Genomic DNA, 12709 nt, shown 5'->3' on the forward strand with positions numbered 1-12709 from the left:
ACACAAACCGTAGCTGTTATTTTAAATTGTTCACACACTACCTCCGATGTTTTTGAGTCCTAAATGAAGGCCGTTGTAGGTACATTGTGTGAACATAGCCTAAAAAGGAAAAGAAACTGTGTGCAAACTCTGCTAGCCTCTCTTACAGCTTGTTATATTGTATTTCAAATCCAGAGATCTACTATATGGTATATACATCACTTACATCCAAGTATATTTACATTGAGGGGTCAGAGCATTCATGATTTAAAGTAAAGTTGGTCTGAGTCTTGGTCTTTTATGTACAAAACCACTCTCCTCCTGAAGGATGAAACCCCACTAATGTTTCCCCTAGCTGGACCTAGGGAGAGAATATTCTTCCTTGGAGCAAAATATTTTCTATACCAGTTTACCTTTCATGGGGCGTAATGTTCTAAAAAAACATAATGTTAACGGCTATTGTTTTATTGTCAACCCAGCATTCCTTTATGTTGTCTGTGTAATGCTGTTTTATACACCTTTAGCAGCAAATTCTAAAGCACATTCTTTAGAAGAGCAAAAAGAATGTGGTACAACAACCTCCAGTTGGATATCTGCCCTCTTGAGGCCCATACTGACATATAGAAGCCCTCCTCCCAGCCAAATCCGCACAGCCGTGTTGTATAACGCACACCACCCCCACCTGAATGTAAAAGATACTTCCAAGTGTACACAGCTGTGATTCCATTGCACATTTTCCACTGTGTACACAGCATTCATCTAAAAATGTTCTTACAAGTCAAGTTTGTCCATAAACATTCCAAGATTTTGACAAAACATTTGAAAGTAAGAACAGACAATGGAGCTACTACAAAAGTATAGGGAGTCAATTGACTTTTTAAAAACAAATGAATGTTTTATTAAACAGAGTTTTTTTGAAAGGTGCATGACAGGATGAGCACTTCCAGTATCCACCCGGTAAGGACGGATGATAAGGCACATTGCAAGAGGGTTTATTTAGCTCTTGTTTTGCAAACAGTTTATTGAAAGGATTGCATAGAAAGCAGAGAAAGGAAAGAAAGACTGAAGACAGCACGGCTGAGCCCACAGAAATCCAAGCCCACCTTAAGTTGAGCCTGCTGAGAGGGAATCAGTACAAGTTGCTGGGGATATTTGGTCAAGAGCTTTAAAAACAGGTGATTCATTCATACACGTCTATTTCCCTCCTATCCTCCCACCTTCAGAAACAGGTAAACAGTAAGATTTGGTAGAGCACCATTTATTGCCACCTCTTATGGCACTAGCTGGGACTGAAGTTTTAAGCATAAAAAACATCCAACTTTAGTTAAGGATTTAAAAAAAAAAAAAATTTATTTAAGACATCAACCCCAGCAGTCCTGATTTCTGCCTTGGAGAAGGCTCATCTGTGAAAGAGTCCTGGCCGTGGGACAGCATTGTGCTTCTGTGATGAGGGAGCTCATGGTTTTGTGAAGACATCTGAAGATTCAGAGAGTACTCTTCCGTCTTTGGTCTCAACGGTCTTCACTACTATGCTGCGTTTGGTTCTAGAGGTTTCCAATGGAGAGGAGCTGCTGGAATATACGTAACTGCCTCCATATCCGCTACCAATTCCTCCGCCGAATGCGCTGGACAATCCACCACTGTAGGCGCTACTAACTCCTAAAAGGGAAATACAATACGATTAGGCAAATAAAAAAAAAAAAATAATAATAATAATTATATATTATGAGAAATAAGCAAACTCACATCATCTCTAACATAAGTAAGTTTTTGATAGGATCCCAGGATCCCAGTATGGCTAACAAGCCAACTCTTAAGTTACTCCCATCAGATAAAGTGATGGCAAACAACTGGGATGATCCGGCAAACAACTGGGATGATCCATCAAATTATAATCATTGTAACCGATCCTGAGAATAAAGGAGGTCTCTGTAGTAGTTTAGGGCTGTAGACCCTTCACAGCAGTGCCCCCAGCCACCTACTGGCAAAGAATTGTAGTACAGCTTCATTCAAGTGAATGGGCTGCGTTGCAGTTACCTGTGCAGCAGCTGGCCATGCAAGGAAAGAAGTGCTTAACCTTTGGCCGTTCAGTCTGTGGCTATGTTCACAAAATGTAAAAATAAGTGCAAATAACATTTATTAATTAGCACATTGCGTGAACATAGCCCAAAAGTGATTACCCAAGCTACTGGAGAGTGAAGTGGTTTTCCAGGCAGCCTTAGGACTATATCCAAGAATACAGCAATTAGCTATGCTCCCACTTTGGGAACATACAGGGGGAACACAGTCATCAGGTTAAATAAACTGCTGCGCATAAAGATCATGATCTTTATTAGTGGTCACGTTCCCCAACTGGGAGGATAGCCTATAGCTGTATGCATGTTTTCCCAGGACTCCAACTTCAGTCACCAGCAATCAAATACTGCACACCCATAAAGTTCCCTCATCTCTAGTGATAGGATATGTTATCACTTTATCAGATGAACAGAACCCTTTAAACTATTTTAAAAGAAACTGACCCCTGATCCTTCCTGGTCAGGTCTCTGCTGTGCAGACATACTACATACTTTCCTCTCAATTATAGGACTGTTTGCACAAAAGCCTGTCATGTTGACATTGTACTTCCCCTTTTTCATGTTTGCAAGTGGCCCGCAGTATGTAACCTGAACCTCTACAGCTAAACCGACAGTACTTGTACAGATCCAGCCGTGATAGGAACAATGGCCTCAACAGGAAAGCGAGGAAATACAAGAGTTATTGTGTAGAAAGCTGAATTAGAGCTGTCAATCTGTCCCTGAGAATTACTACAACTTGTTAAGGGGTATCAGGGAGTGGGTCTCAAGTGGGAGCTTTTATTTGCTTTACATTGACACTGAATGTATTAGTCTATACACAGTGTAACATTACTCTTAGGGCCTCTTTACATGGCTGATGTGATCAGCGAGATCGGTACTCATTTGCACAGCCTTTACAACTTAGCTAATTGAGCAGCTTGGCTTTGTTATCAGTCAAACATCCCATTTAGACAGATGTGGGGATGATCATATCTAGATGGTCACACAAGGTAAGACAAACCAGCTGATCTATGGCCCTATTACATGGTATGTGTTTTCATATTGCTTTTTGGCAGTAAATTGTGGTGCGCATCGAACACATCATACGTTAATAGTGGTATCTGACATGACAGCTTATCCCTGGTCAAGAGGCTGACCTATTCATGGTACTGCAGAGAAGCCCATGCTGTCCCTGCAATGTCTGGAGGTGGGCGAGGTGGATGTAGCTGTCCCTGCAATGTCTGGAGGTGGGCGAGGTGGATGTAGCACACTTAAAGAACAGTATGCACAGTATGGCCCATACAGGTGTTAGTTTTTCATCCTTCCTGATTGAAAAACTATTTGTCTTTCTATAGTCACATCCTATAAATCCTAGTATATCTTTAACATTCCTATATCTTTCAACCGTAGCTGACTAAATGATATTTACCTGAGTAGCCAGTAGTCTTGGTCTGAACACTGAGGTTCTGAATACCTGATTCCAACCTGAAACAAAGTAGTATAGCCATGAATTACACATCACTTTATAACAAACACAGGACTAGAGAAGAGAACTGAAGTCACTTGTCTAACCCTACTATAATCAAAGTTACAGCAGACCTGTTAATATTAAAGGGGCCACCTAGATGTTACCAACAAACACACACACACACACACACACAACACACACAGTAGACAAGCAGTGCTATCAGACGTATATAGGACCATTCCTTACCTGCTCTCTTCTCCTTCCAGCAGTTTCCTGTAGGTGGCGATCTCAATATCCAGAGCCAGCTTGACATTCATCAGTTCCTGGTACTCTCTCAGTTGGCGAGCCATGTCCTGCTTGGCCTTCTGTAGGGCAGCCTCCAGATCGGACAGTTTTGAGCGGGCATCCTTTAGTGCTAGTTCTCCACGTTCTTCAGCCTCTGCAATCTGTGCTTCAAGGTTTGCACGCTGCAAGAATTAAAATAAATGTCAAGGACACTGTTAAAGTCTATTTAAGGTACTTTTATTTAACCTCAGTTACAGCCCTCAACATTTTATTGAACTAATTACAGTCATGTACATATTTGACATACTGAATGATAACTGTTGTGCGATACAAGTATCTAAACTTCATAGTGTACTATATGATAAACCTACCTGTGCCTTAAGAGCATCAATCTCAGACTGCAGCCTTGTGATGTAACGATTGAGTTCACTAATCTCGGTCTTGGTGTTTTTCAGGTCATCTCCATGGCGTCCAGCAGATGCCTGGAGTTCTTGGTACTGTTGAAGAAAAAAAAGGACATTGTGTAAAGAGATTTGATTTCACATAGACCATTACTGGAATTATAATAAAACTAACAGATTATATTGATAATTTGTATATATTAGCATTCTTCTTACCTTTATCTGATACATGCTCTCCACCTCAGCACGGCTCTTGTTGGCAATATCTTCATACTGAGCCTTCACTTCTGCAATGATGCCATCCAGGTCAAGGTTACGGTTGTTGTCCATAGACAAAACAACTGAAGTGTCAGAGATCTGAGCCTGAAGCTCACGAAGTTCCTGCATATAGAAACACATACAGGTTATACATAAAGGAACTCTCACATAGGTAGTATCATATTAGCTTTAAGGGAGGTCCTGTATTATAAATAGGGGTTAGAAACAGGAACCCAACACATCATCGTGAACAGGCCTCGGCATTAAGGTGGCAGAAAAAGGGGGAGGTGTGGCAATGTTTTTGTTACACACAACAACACAATGAAGGGAGAAGGGTGCCCTTGAGGGAACCATTGGCCTAAATATGAATCCACAGGCAATCTCCTCGGGGATGAAATTCAAATCAGGAGCAGGGATGGTTCGGACGGGGTTCGTACGAACCCTCCGCAAGGATTACCGCTGTCTGCATGCTCCGTGCAGCGGGCGGATCCAGCAGGAGGAACGACTGGAAAACTGGGATACAGCCATAGCCATAGGCTGTATCCCAGTTTTCCAGGCGGTCCTCCCGCTGTATCCACCCGCTACACGGAGCGGGCAGACAGCGGGAATCCGATGCCGAGCATTTGGGTTCAGCCGAACCCTGGCGGGTTCGGACCATCCCTAATCAGGAGTAAGGGTGCGTTTACACAGATTTAATCAGACAAATTTTTGAAGCCAAAGCCAGGAATGGATTTCAGAAGAGGAGAAATCAGTCTTTCCTTTATGACCTGCTCTTTGCTTGTAGAGGATTTGGCTTTAAAAATCTGTCAAATAATCTGTCTGTGTAAACACACACTAAGAACCTGAAACATCCACAGGGGGGGCAACTCTTCCTTTTGGGAGGAATTGTGGTGTGGTTAATAATCCTTAGTCATGTTTCAGTGCTCTTAAAGGGGCCAGGCTTTGCCTTGCAGGGGTGTTCACTCCAGTATGCGGTGCTATATACCTCTTCCATCTCAAGGTGGGATACTTTGCATGTTTCAAAAAACATTGCCATCTCTCCACAGAGGCAAAAAAAAAAAAAAAATCAGTCCTTTGCAAACTAAATGATTAGTGAACTATTGGTATAAAATTATAAGCTTGTGTCATAAATTTTTTTTTTTGTAATATATATATATATATATATATATATATTACAAAAAAAAAAATTATGACACAAGCTTGTCAAGTTTAACATCTGTAAAAAAATAAATAACAGCCCAAAAAATAAATAAAATCATCTCTCACCTCCTCATAAAGATGGCGCAGGAAGTTAATCTCATCTGTCAGCCCCTCCAGTCTTGCCTCCAGCTGCACCTTGTTCATGTACGCCTCATCCACATCCTGCAGACAGAGTTCTCAATATATTAATATTCTACACATTCAGGTCTGGCTTCTATACAAACAATATCTTATTGGGTGAATTCCCACCTTCTTCAGTAGGACAAATTCATTCTCCATTTCAGTGCGTTTGTTGATCTCATCTTCGTATCTGCAGAAAATAAAATCCTAGGTCAGCAGATGGAGTCGTACAAATCCATGGAGTAAGGAGAAGGAGGTAGCTGTCACTTTAAGATTAAACTGTTCCATTACATAAAAAGTTGGCAGAACTCTCCTCAATATGTTTCCAGACATGCTGTTCTGGGCACCAACTTCTGACTTGCCATTTATGGTTGCAAGACTTTTCTACTGTTGTCAACCTTCTGAAGGAGATGCATGCTCTTATTTATATTGTTGTTCCAACCACAGTGCCTTCACATATACATACAGGAAGATAGATGGGGATACGAAGCGATTAAGCTGATATCGCCATAAGTGGGGTATGAGACGTCTGACGTCATTCTACCTCCTGAGAGACATGCCCATAAAAAGACATTGTCCAGCTTACTGGTTATTTAGATTACTGTCTAATAGATATTTAGAGGGCAAACCAGTTCATACAGTGAATCAATGTCTCCTTAGAGAGACATGGGAACACAGAAGCTACCAACATCACATGAACAATCCAGGGAGAGGAATGCATTTCCTAAATTTGCATTCCACCAGTATTTTAAAAGGAGACTTGTCATCACTTTCATGAACTATGAGTCATAAGTTAGTTCCCAGCGGATTTTCCTTGCTTGGGTACAGTAACAGATCATTTAAAGGGATTATCCAGGCTTAGAAAAACATGGCCGCTTTCTTCCAGATACAGTACCACTCTTGCCCTCAGTTTGGTTGGGATTTTGCAGCTCCGTTCCACTTAAGGAGTTGCATTGTAAAACAGACAACCTGAGGACAGGGATGGCGCTGTTTTTGCAAGAAAGTAGCTGTGCTTTTTCTAAACCTGGATAACCCCTTTGGCTGGTGGAGTAGTCAAAAGCCAAGGACTGATTCTTGGTTCAGAAAGCATAAAGGTGACAGGTTTTCTTTACATGTATTTATACAGCTATATTCCCTATTAGGGTATACAGACCTCAATGTGGGGTCTATGTGCTTTCAGAATAAAGCCACCTGTACTAAGCGTATAAGAGTTTACAAATGCCGATATAAATGGAAAGCTGCAGGTATCATTCAAGATAAATGGCCCATATAAACTCACTTGTTCTTGAAGTCCTCCACCAGACCCTGCATGTTTCCAAGCTCAGATTCCAAGCGTAACTTATCCTGGCCCAGGGAATCTAGCTGACGCCGGAGGTTGTTGATGTAGGCTTCGAACATGCCGTCCATGTTACTGCGGGTTGTCTTCTGGTTCTGGAGAAGGCTCCATTTAGTTTCAAGCATCTTGTTCTGCTGTTCTAGGAATCGTACCTGCAACGGGAAAGAGAACACGTATATAGTATATATACACACACACACACACACACACACAAACGTATATGGTTACTATAAGGGACAATTACAGTGGCTGTGGTCAGGTATGCCACTGGAATTTACAGCGTACTGGACAACATATCCTCCAACAAGTGGAGTAGATTTCTCACCTGCCATAGGACATCATTTTTGTTCTGGGCATATATGATAGGATACAATGGCAGATTAATTTAAGACTTTAAGATTGTTCATATTCTAGACAGACCTAGGTTTCATTATTGGAAGGTTCCAGAAACAGTACCACCCTTATCCTCAGTTTGTATGTGGTATTGCAGCTCATTTCCATTGAAGTCAATGGAGTGGAGTTGTAATACCACACACAACCTGCAGACGGATGTGGCGCTGTTTTTAGAAGAAAAAAAAAAGAAAAAGGTAAATATGTTTTACTAATCCTAAATAACCCCTTTAAAGCCATCTGTCGAATGCTCTACTGTAAATGAAATGGTGGGTGTAAGTAATCCATTTAAAGGAAGCAACCAAGTACTCAAGACTCTTTACAACAGGATGAATCCCATTTATAAGGAGTCAAGGCTGCAGGAAAATGTGTCACAAGGTGTCTGAGGGGGATTTTCCTGTTTCTAGCACTAAGCAGATGAACTTGCTTCACCTGGCTCCCTCACCGCCCTTTGAAGTCACTTTATGACAGGGGTAGGGAACCTTGTAGTTTTGCAACAACTGGAGAGCCAAAGTTCCCTATCCCTGCTTTATGGCTATGTTCACACAGGGCATTTTTCACTTCTATTCTCCAACACATTATGCATCCCAATATGCATAAAAACTTTGTGGAATACTTATTCCATAGTGTTTAATGGGAATACAATGTAAATTATGGTGCAGTTTAAATCTCATCCTCCACATATTAAACCTCACTAAATCTACCTAATCTGCATCCAAAACTGTGGAAACATCTGTGGCAATCAAGTGAAATTTGCAGCAGAAATATGATGGTATGCCTTGGATTCTCGCCACATTTTCTGCAGTGACGATCAGGATTGACGAAGGGATCAGTGTTGGAAAATTAAAAAAAAAAAATTTAGTGGTAAATGCATGTGACAAGTTACGCCCCCTGGTGGCTGAATTGTTATGAAAGTCATTCAGAAGTAACTGGAGTTTCTAAATCCTTCGTTTTGGACAATGTAATTCTCTAACTAGAGGAGGGAATCTCCCTGAACATGGTCCAGAGAGCGATTATACGGTGCCCCTGACTTTACTGGCACAGGAATAACAAACAGTGGCGTGTTAGAGGGAGACAGACAAGTCTGGCTGCATTTTACTTTTGTCCCAAAAACAAAGAGATATTTCAGTCCCTAAAGTTAGCTTATGGGTTCCCTCCAAGTGTCTGAACTGTTGTGCGTCATAGTACAATAGGTCTGAATTCTACTCTACGCTTGTGTACTTTGTGCTATCAGACTCCATTCTTTGTGTACAGGGCAGCGACCTGGGCACAGCAAGGTGCAGGCTACTCATTGCCCTATATGGTCATGTCTACAGGTAAGTATCGGCGCCCCTCCCTACTAAAACACAGGCAAGGAATTTGCAGATAAGTACTGATAGTCGCTGTAGTAAAAGCCAAGTATATGCCAGCTGTCAGACTTCCATCAGTTCTGTAGGGTCCAAAATCTGACTATTCATAACTAAACGTCTCTCAGACTTGTGAATTCTAACAAGCTGCGTAACCACAGACTCACCAGTAGGAGCAGTAATGGCAGCCATAGCACTATTTAACAGCTTCTAGGGGAAAGGATCTGCAAATATTTTAGACAAACAGTTACTATTAACCCAATTACTGCCTGAAATCATTACCAAATGGGTTATCCAGGATTAGAAATAACACATTCTTGCAACAACAGCGCCACCCCTGTCCTCAGGTTGTTTGTGGTATTGTAATTTAGCTCCACTCACCCCAAACTAAGCTGCAATACCACACACAAACTGTGGACAAGAGAGGTGCCGTTTCCAGGGGGGGAGCAGCCATTATATTCCAAGCCTGGACAACCCCTTCAATGCTTGATGCACACTTCCATATTGTACAGCTTATAACTTTCTATCAACTCAATGTAACCTTTGGTGCCTCCAAAATTCTCATGGATTGATAGACGTTTGTCACAGCGCCATATGGTTGGCATACACCGGGATTATAATAAGTAAGAGGTACTGGTCTTGCTGCCATACATGGAGAAATGTACACACATCTTTAGACTATGGGGATTTCTAGAAGTGAATGGGTTATTCTCTCAATGACAAGTGCTGCAGATGAGACGGTAGATACCATGCTGCAATATGTAACACCACAAGGAGATCCTGACTAACTGGAATCTAACTCAACAAGAATTACGCTGGTAGATCCTGCACATCCCGGACTGTCTCTGCTGATAGCATTTACCTCCACATGCCTGAAGGGAGGAAGGGATTATAAGACTATGTACTGTAAGCATTGGAAGCTCTGCAATGGTAATACCTACACCGATTATATGCTGTGTGTATATTATGACCTCCCTATAATAGGATAATGCAAGCTAAAAAACTATTATGAATAGTAATAAACTATTTAAAGGGTATTTCCACATCACCCTTTAACACAAAACATTCGCTTGTCCTCTGCTGTCAACTTTATAAGAGTTCTATTCTCCATTTCTCTCTCCTGTTGGGAATTTTGTTACTTTAGATGGCAAGAGGAGCCCAGCATGAGGCGCCATTCCTGCTAAAGGCTCTGACAAAGCATCATGGCTTCCACTGTGAATGAGCTATAAATGGACAGAGCTTTACTTATAGCCGCTTTGACATGGCTCCTATGACAGCTCCAGGGATGTTACCCAGCTTTCCTAGAGTCCTAAATAACTAATGTCAAACTTATCAAGGATCTATGTCCAGTAGGTGGTCTCACTCAATGACCGACAGTCCATGAGAATGCAGACAGATATCACAGATTAGGACCACCCACTGGACTCTTCAACCCAAAGTGAATAAATGAGTTACACTGAATCTGTTATCACAATACTATATATCAGTCTACTTCTACGCTAGATCACCAGCCAAGCAGATGGCTTGTAGGACATATGGGCAAAAATAGGTTTTAAACTTTGCACCTATAGCATACTGAACAACTAGTTTTCCAATTCAGGAGCCTGAAAAAGCTGGGTGACTGTCACATTTAGTTACATTGGAGACCACACCATGACTAATTATATATATATATATATATATATATATATATATATATATATATATATATATATATATATATATATATATATATATATATATAAATATAATCACACACAAAAAGTTTGAGAAAAAAAAGTGAACTTTTTAAATGATATGCTACCATTGCCAAGTATGGCATTTCTCAAACAGAAAGTAACTATCCTGTGCCCCTTTTTAACCCATTCACAACCTAATTGTAGAACTCTGTGTTCTGTTAACCATGGGGAAGGTTCTGGAAGATTAAACAATTGCACAGTGGGCTAGGTGTATGCAGTCTATAGGGGAGGTGGATGGCCACCATGCCTGGTATGGGCAGCGCCCCAGCAATGAGTGGGTGTGTGCCTGGGTGGCAGGGTGCTGTGTAAGTTACATATAACCCTACTGCAGGATCTATGGGAAGGTCAGGTCTGTAAGGCAGAGCCTGGGACAGCTGATCTGGAATGTGGAGACATATGGGGGCTGCTATTTATATACAGAACCAATAAAACACAAATACTACACAGAGCTCCAGAAATAACCATGGGAGAGGTTACACCATGTATCTGTATGGCAGGGAGTTAGGGTACTACTACTACTGTGAGGGTAGTGCCAGGGAGCAGGGAGACCCACCTTATCAATGAATGAAGCGAACTTATTGTTGAGGGTCTTGATCTGCTCCTTCTCGTGGGTCCTCACTTGCTGGATGGTGGGGTCGATCTCCAGGTTGAGGGGGGCCAGCAGGGACTGGTTGACGCTGACCTGGGTGATGCCAGCTGAGCCGGCCCCCGCACCCCCATAGGCACTCCTGTAGCCGCTGCCGAACCTGGGGGCCCCGCCATAGCTGGAGCCCAGGCTGAAGGACGCCGCGCTGACCCTGCTGCCGGCCGGCGCCCCGCTGTACGAGTAGCTGCTGAAGCCGCCGGCGGCGCGGGGCGCGGAGCTGCTGCTGCGGTACGTCACTTTGGTGGTCTTAGAGGACTTGATGGACATGGTGGCGGCTGCGGCGGCGTGAGGCTGAGGCGCTGGACTAGAGAGGAGCGGCGATGCCGATGTGCAGGCTGGGGAGCGGCTGCCCTTATATACAGCGCCGTGCAGCAGGGGGGCAGCACTCACCCTGCACCTGAGTGGCTGGGCACTGAGAGGCGGGACACGGGTCACCTGCCAGCGCCTGGCACATCCCCCTCAGCCACTGACTACTGGGTGTGGATGGGGGCAACACAGACCAAAATAAACAGAAGGGCCGCCATGTGTCCTGGATGAGGAGGAGCAGAGGCAGGCACGGAGAGGAGCACAGAGCCATACAAGACACATTGTACAGGGCGATGCCGGCATTGTCCTGCAGGTGCCATGCCTTCTTACTGTTCCACCACCAAGTATCAAACTGCTAAAACACTAAGATAAAGTATTGTAATAGGTAGAGTGCTAAACAGAAACATGGCCACTATCTCCCAGAAACAGCACCACCATTGTCTTCAGTTTGGGTGAGGTTTTGCAGCTTAGTTTCATTGAAGTGAATGCAGCTGAATTGTAAGGCTGCATTCCCACGTTCCGTGATCCTGACGGATCACGGACGTGGAATGCATGTACTGGAGTCCCCCCGCGCCCGGACAGCATCTGTAATTAGATGTATTCATAAGCGCCGCGCTGTAATGAATCAGCCGTGTGGCGCTTATGAATACAGTCTCCCCCGCTCCCAGCATCTAATTACAGATGCTGTCCGGACGCGGGGGGGCTCCAGTACATGCATTCCACGTCCGTGATCCGTCAGGATCACGGAACGTGGGAATGCAGCCTAATACCACAGACAGCCTGAGGACAGGGGTGGTGCTGTTGTTGCATACAAAATAGTCTAATCTTTGATAACCCCTTTAAATGGGTATTTCTCGCAGATTTTTAGCCCCCATAGGATAGGGAATAATAAGCTAATCACTGAAGGTTCGACTGCCGACTGAAACTTCCAGCAGATTTGGTTGGTAAATCTACAATAACAGAATTTAAACATGTCTGGGATAACCATATATCTATCCTAAGATAAGAAGGGAAATACTAAAAGGGCAGACTAGATGGACCTAGTGGTCTTTTTCTGCCGACAATCTTCTATGTTTCTATGCCGGTACCTGAACCAATCCCAAAAAAAGGAACAATTGCCAGGCACTGAATGGAACACTCATACTTATGGATATAACAAAAGGTTTGACTTTTATATCACA

General features: G+C 42.9%; 1 protein-coding gene across 1 annotated transcript; it reads right to left on the reverse strand.

The window, feature by feature from the left end:
* Positions 1 to 848: 848 nt before the first annotated feature.
* On the reverse strand, positions 849 to 11557 carry KRT8 (keratin 8). Its single transcript, XM_069970180.1, has 9 exons — positions 11130 to 11557; positions 7045 to 7253; positions 5895 to 5955; positions 5712 to 5807; positions 4404 to 4568; positions 4158 to 4283; positions 3748 to 3968; positions 3463 to 3518; positions 849 to 1638 (listed from the first exon to the last, which is right to left on the reverse strand). Exons 1-9 carry the CDS (start codon positions 11487 to 11489, stop codon positions 1436 to 1438), a joined length of 1497 nt encoding a protein of 498 aa, XP_069826281.1. The 5' UTR covers positions 11490 to 11557; the 3' UTR covers positions 849 to 1435.
* Positions 11558 to 12709: the final 1152 nt, after the last annotated feature.

Source organism: Dendropsophus ebraccatus, chromosome 5 (assembly GCF_027789765.1).
Source record: "Dendropsophus ebraccatus isolate aDenEbr1 chromosome 5, aDenEbr1.pat, whole genome shotgun sequence".
Lineage (NCBI taxonomy): Eukaryota > Metazoa > Chordata > Amphibia > Anura > Hylidae > Dendropsophus > Dendropsophus ebraccatus.

What these genes read in the sequence shown, in the direction of transcription:
- KRT8 (XM_069970180.1), bottom strand. Translation starts at nt 11,489, where the DNA reads ATGTCCATCAAGTCCTCTAAGACCACCAAAGTGACGTACCGCAGCAGC. An exon ending in TCGCTTCATTCATTGATAAG is followed by an intron (nt 7,254 to 11,129) that starts GTGGGTCTCCCT and finishes TTCCCGTTGCAG; the next exon opens with GTACGATTCCTAGAACAGCA. An exon ending in TTGATGCTCTTAAGGCACAG is followed by an intron (nt 3,969 to 4,157) that starts GTAGGTTTATCA and finishes TAATTCTTGCAG; the next exon opens with CGTGCAAACCTTGAAGCACA.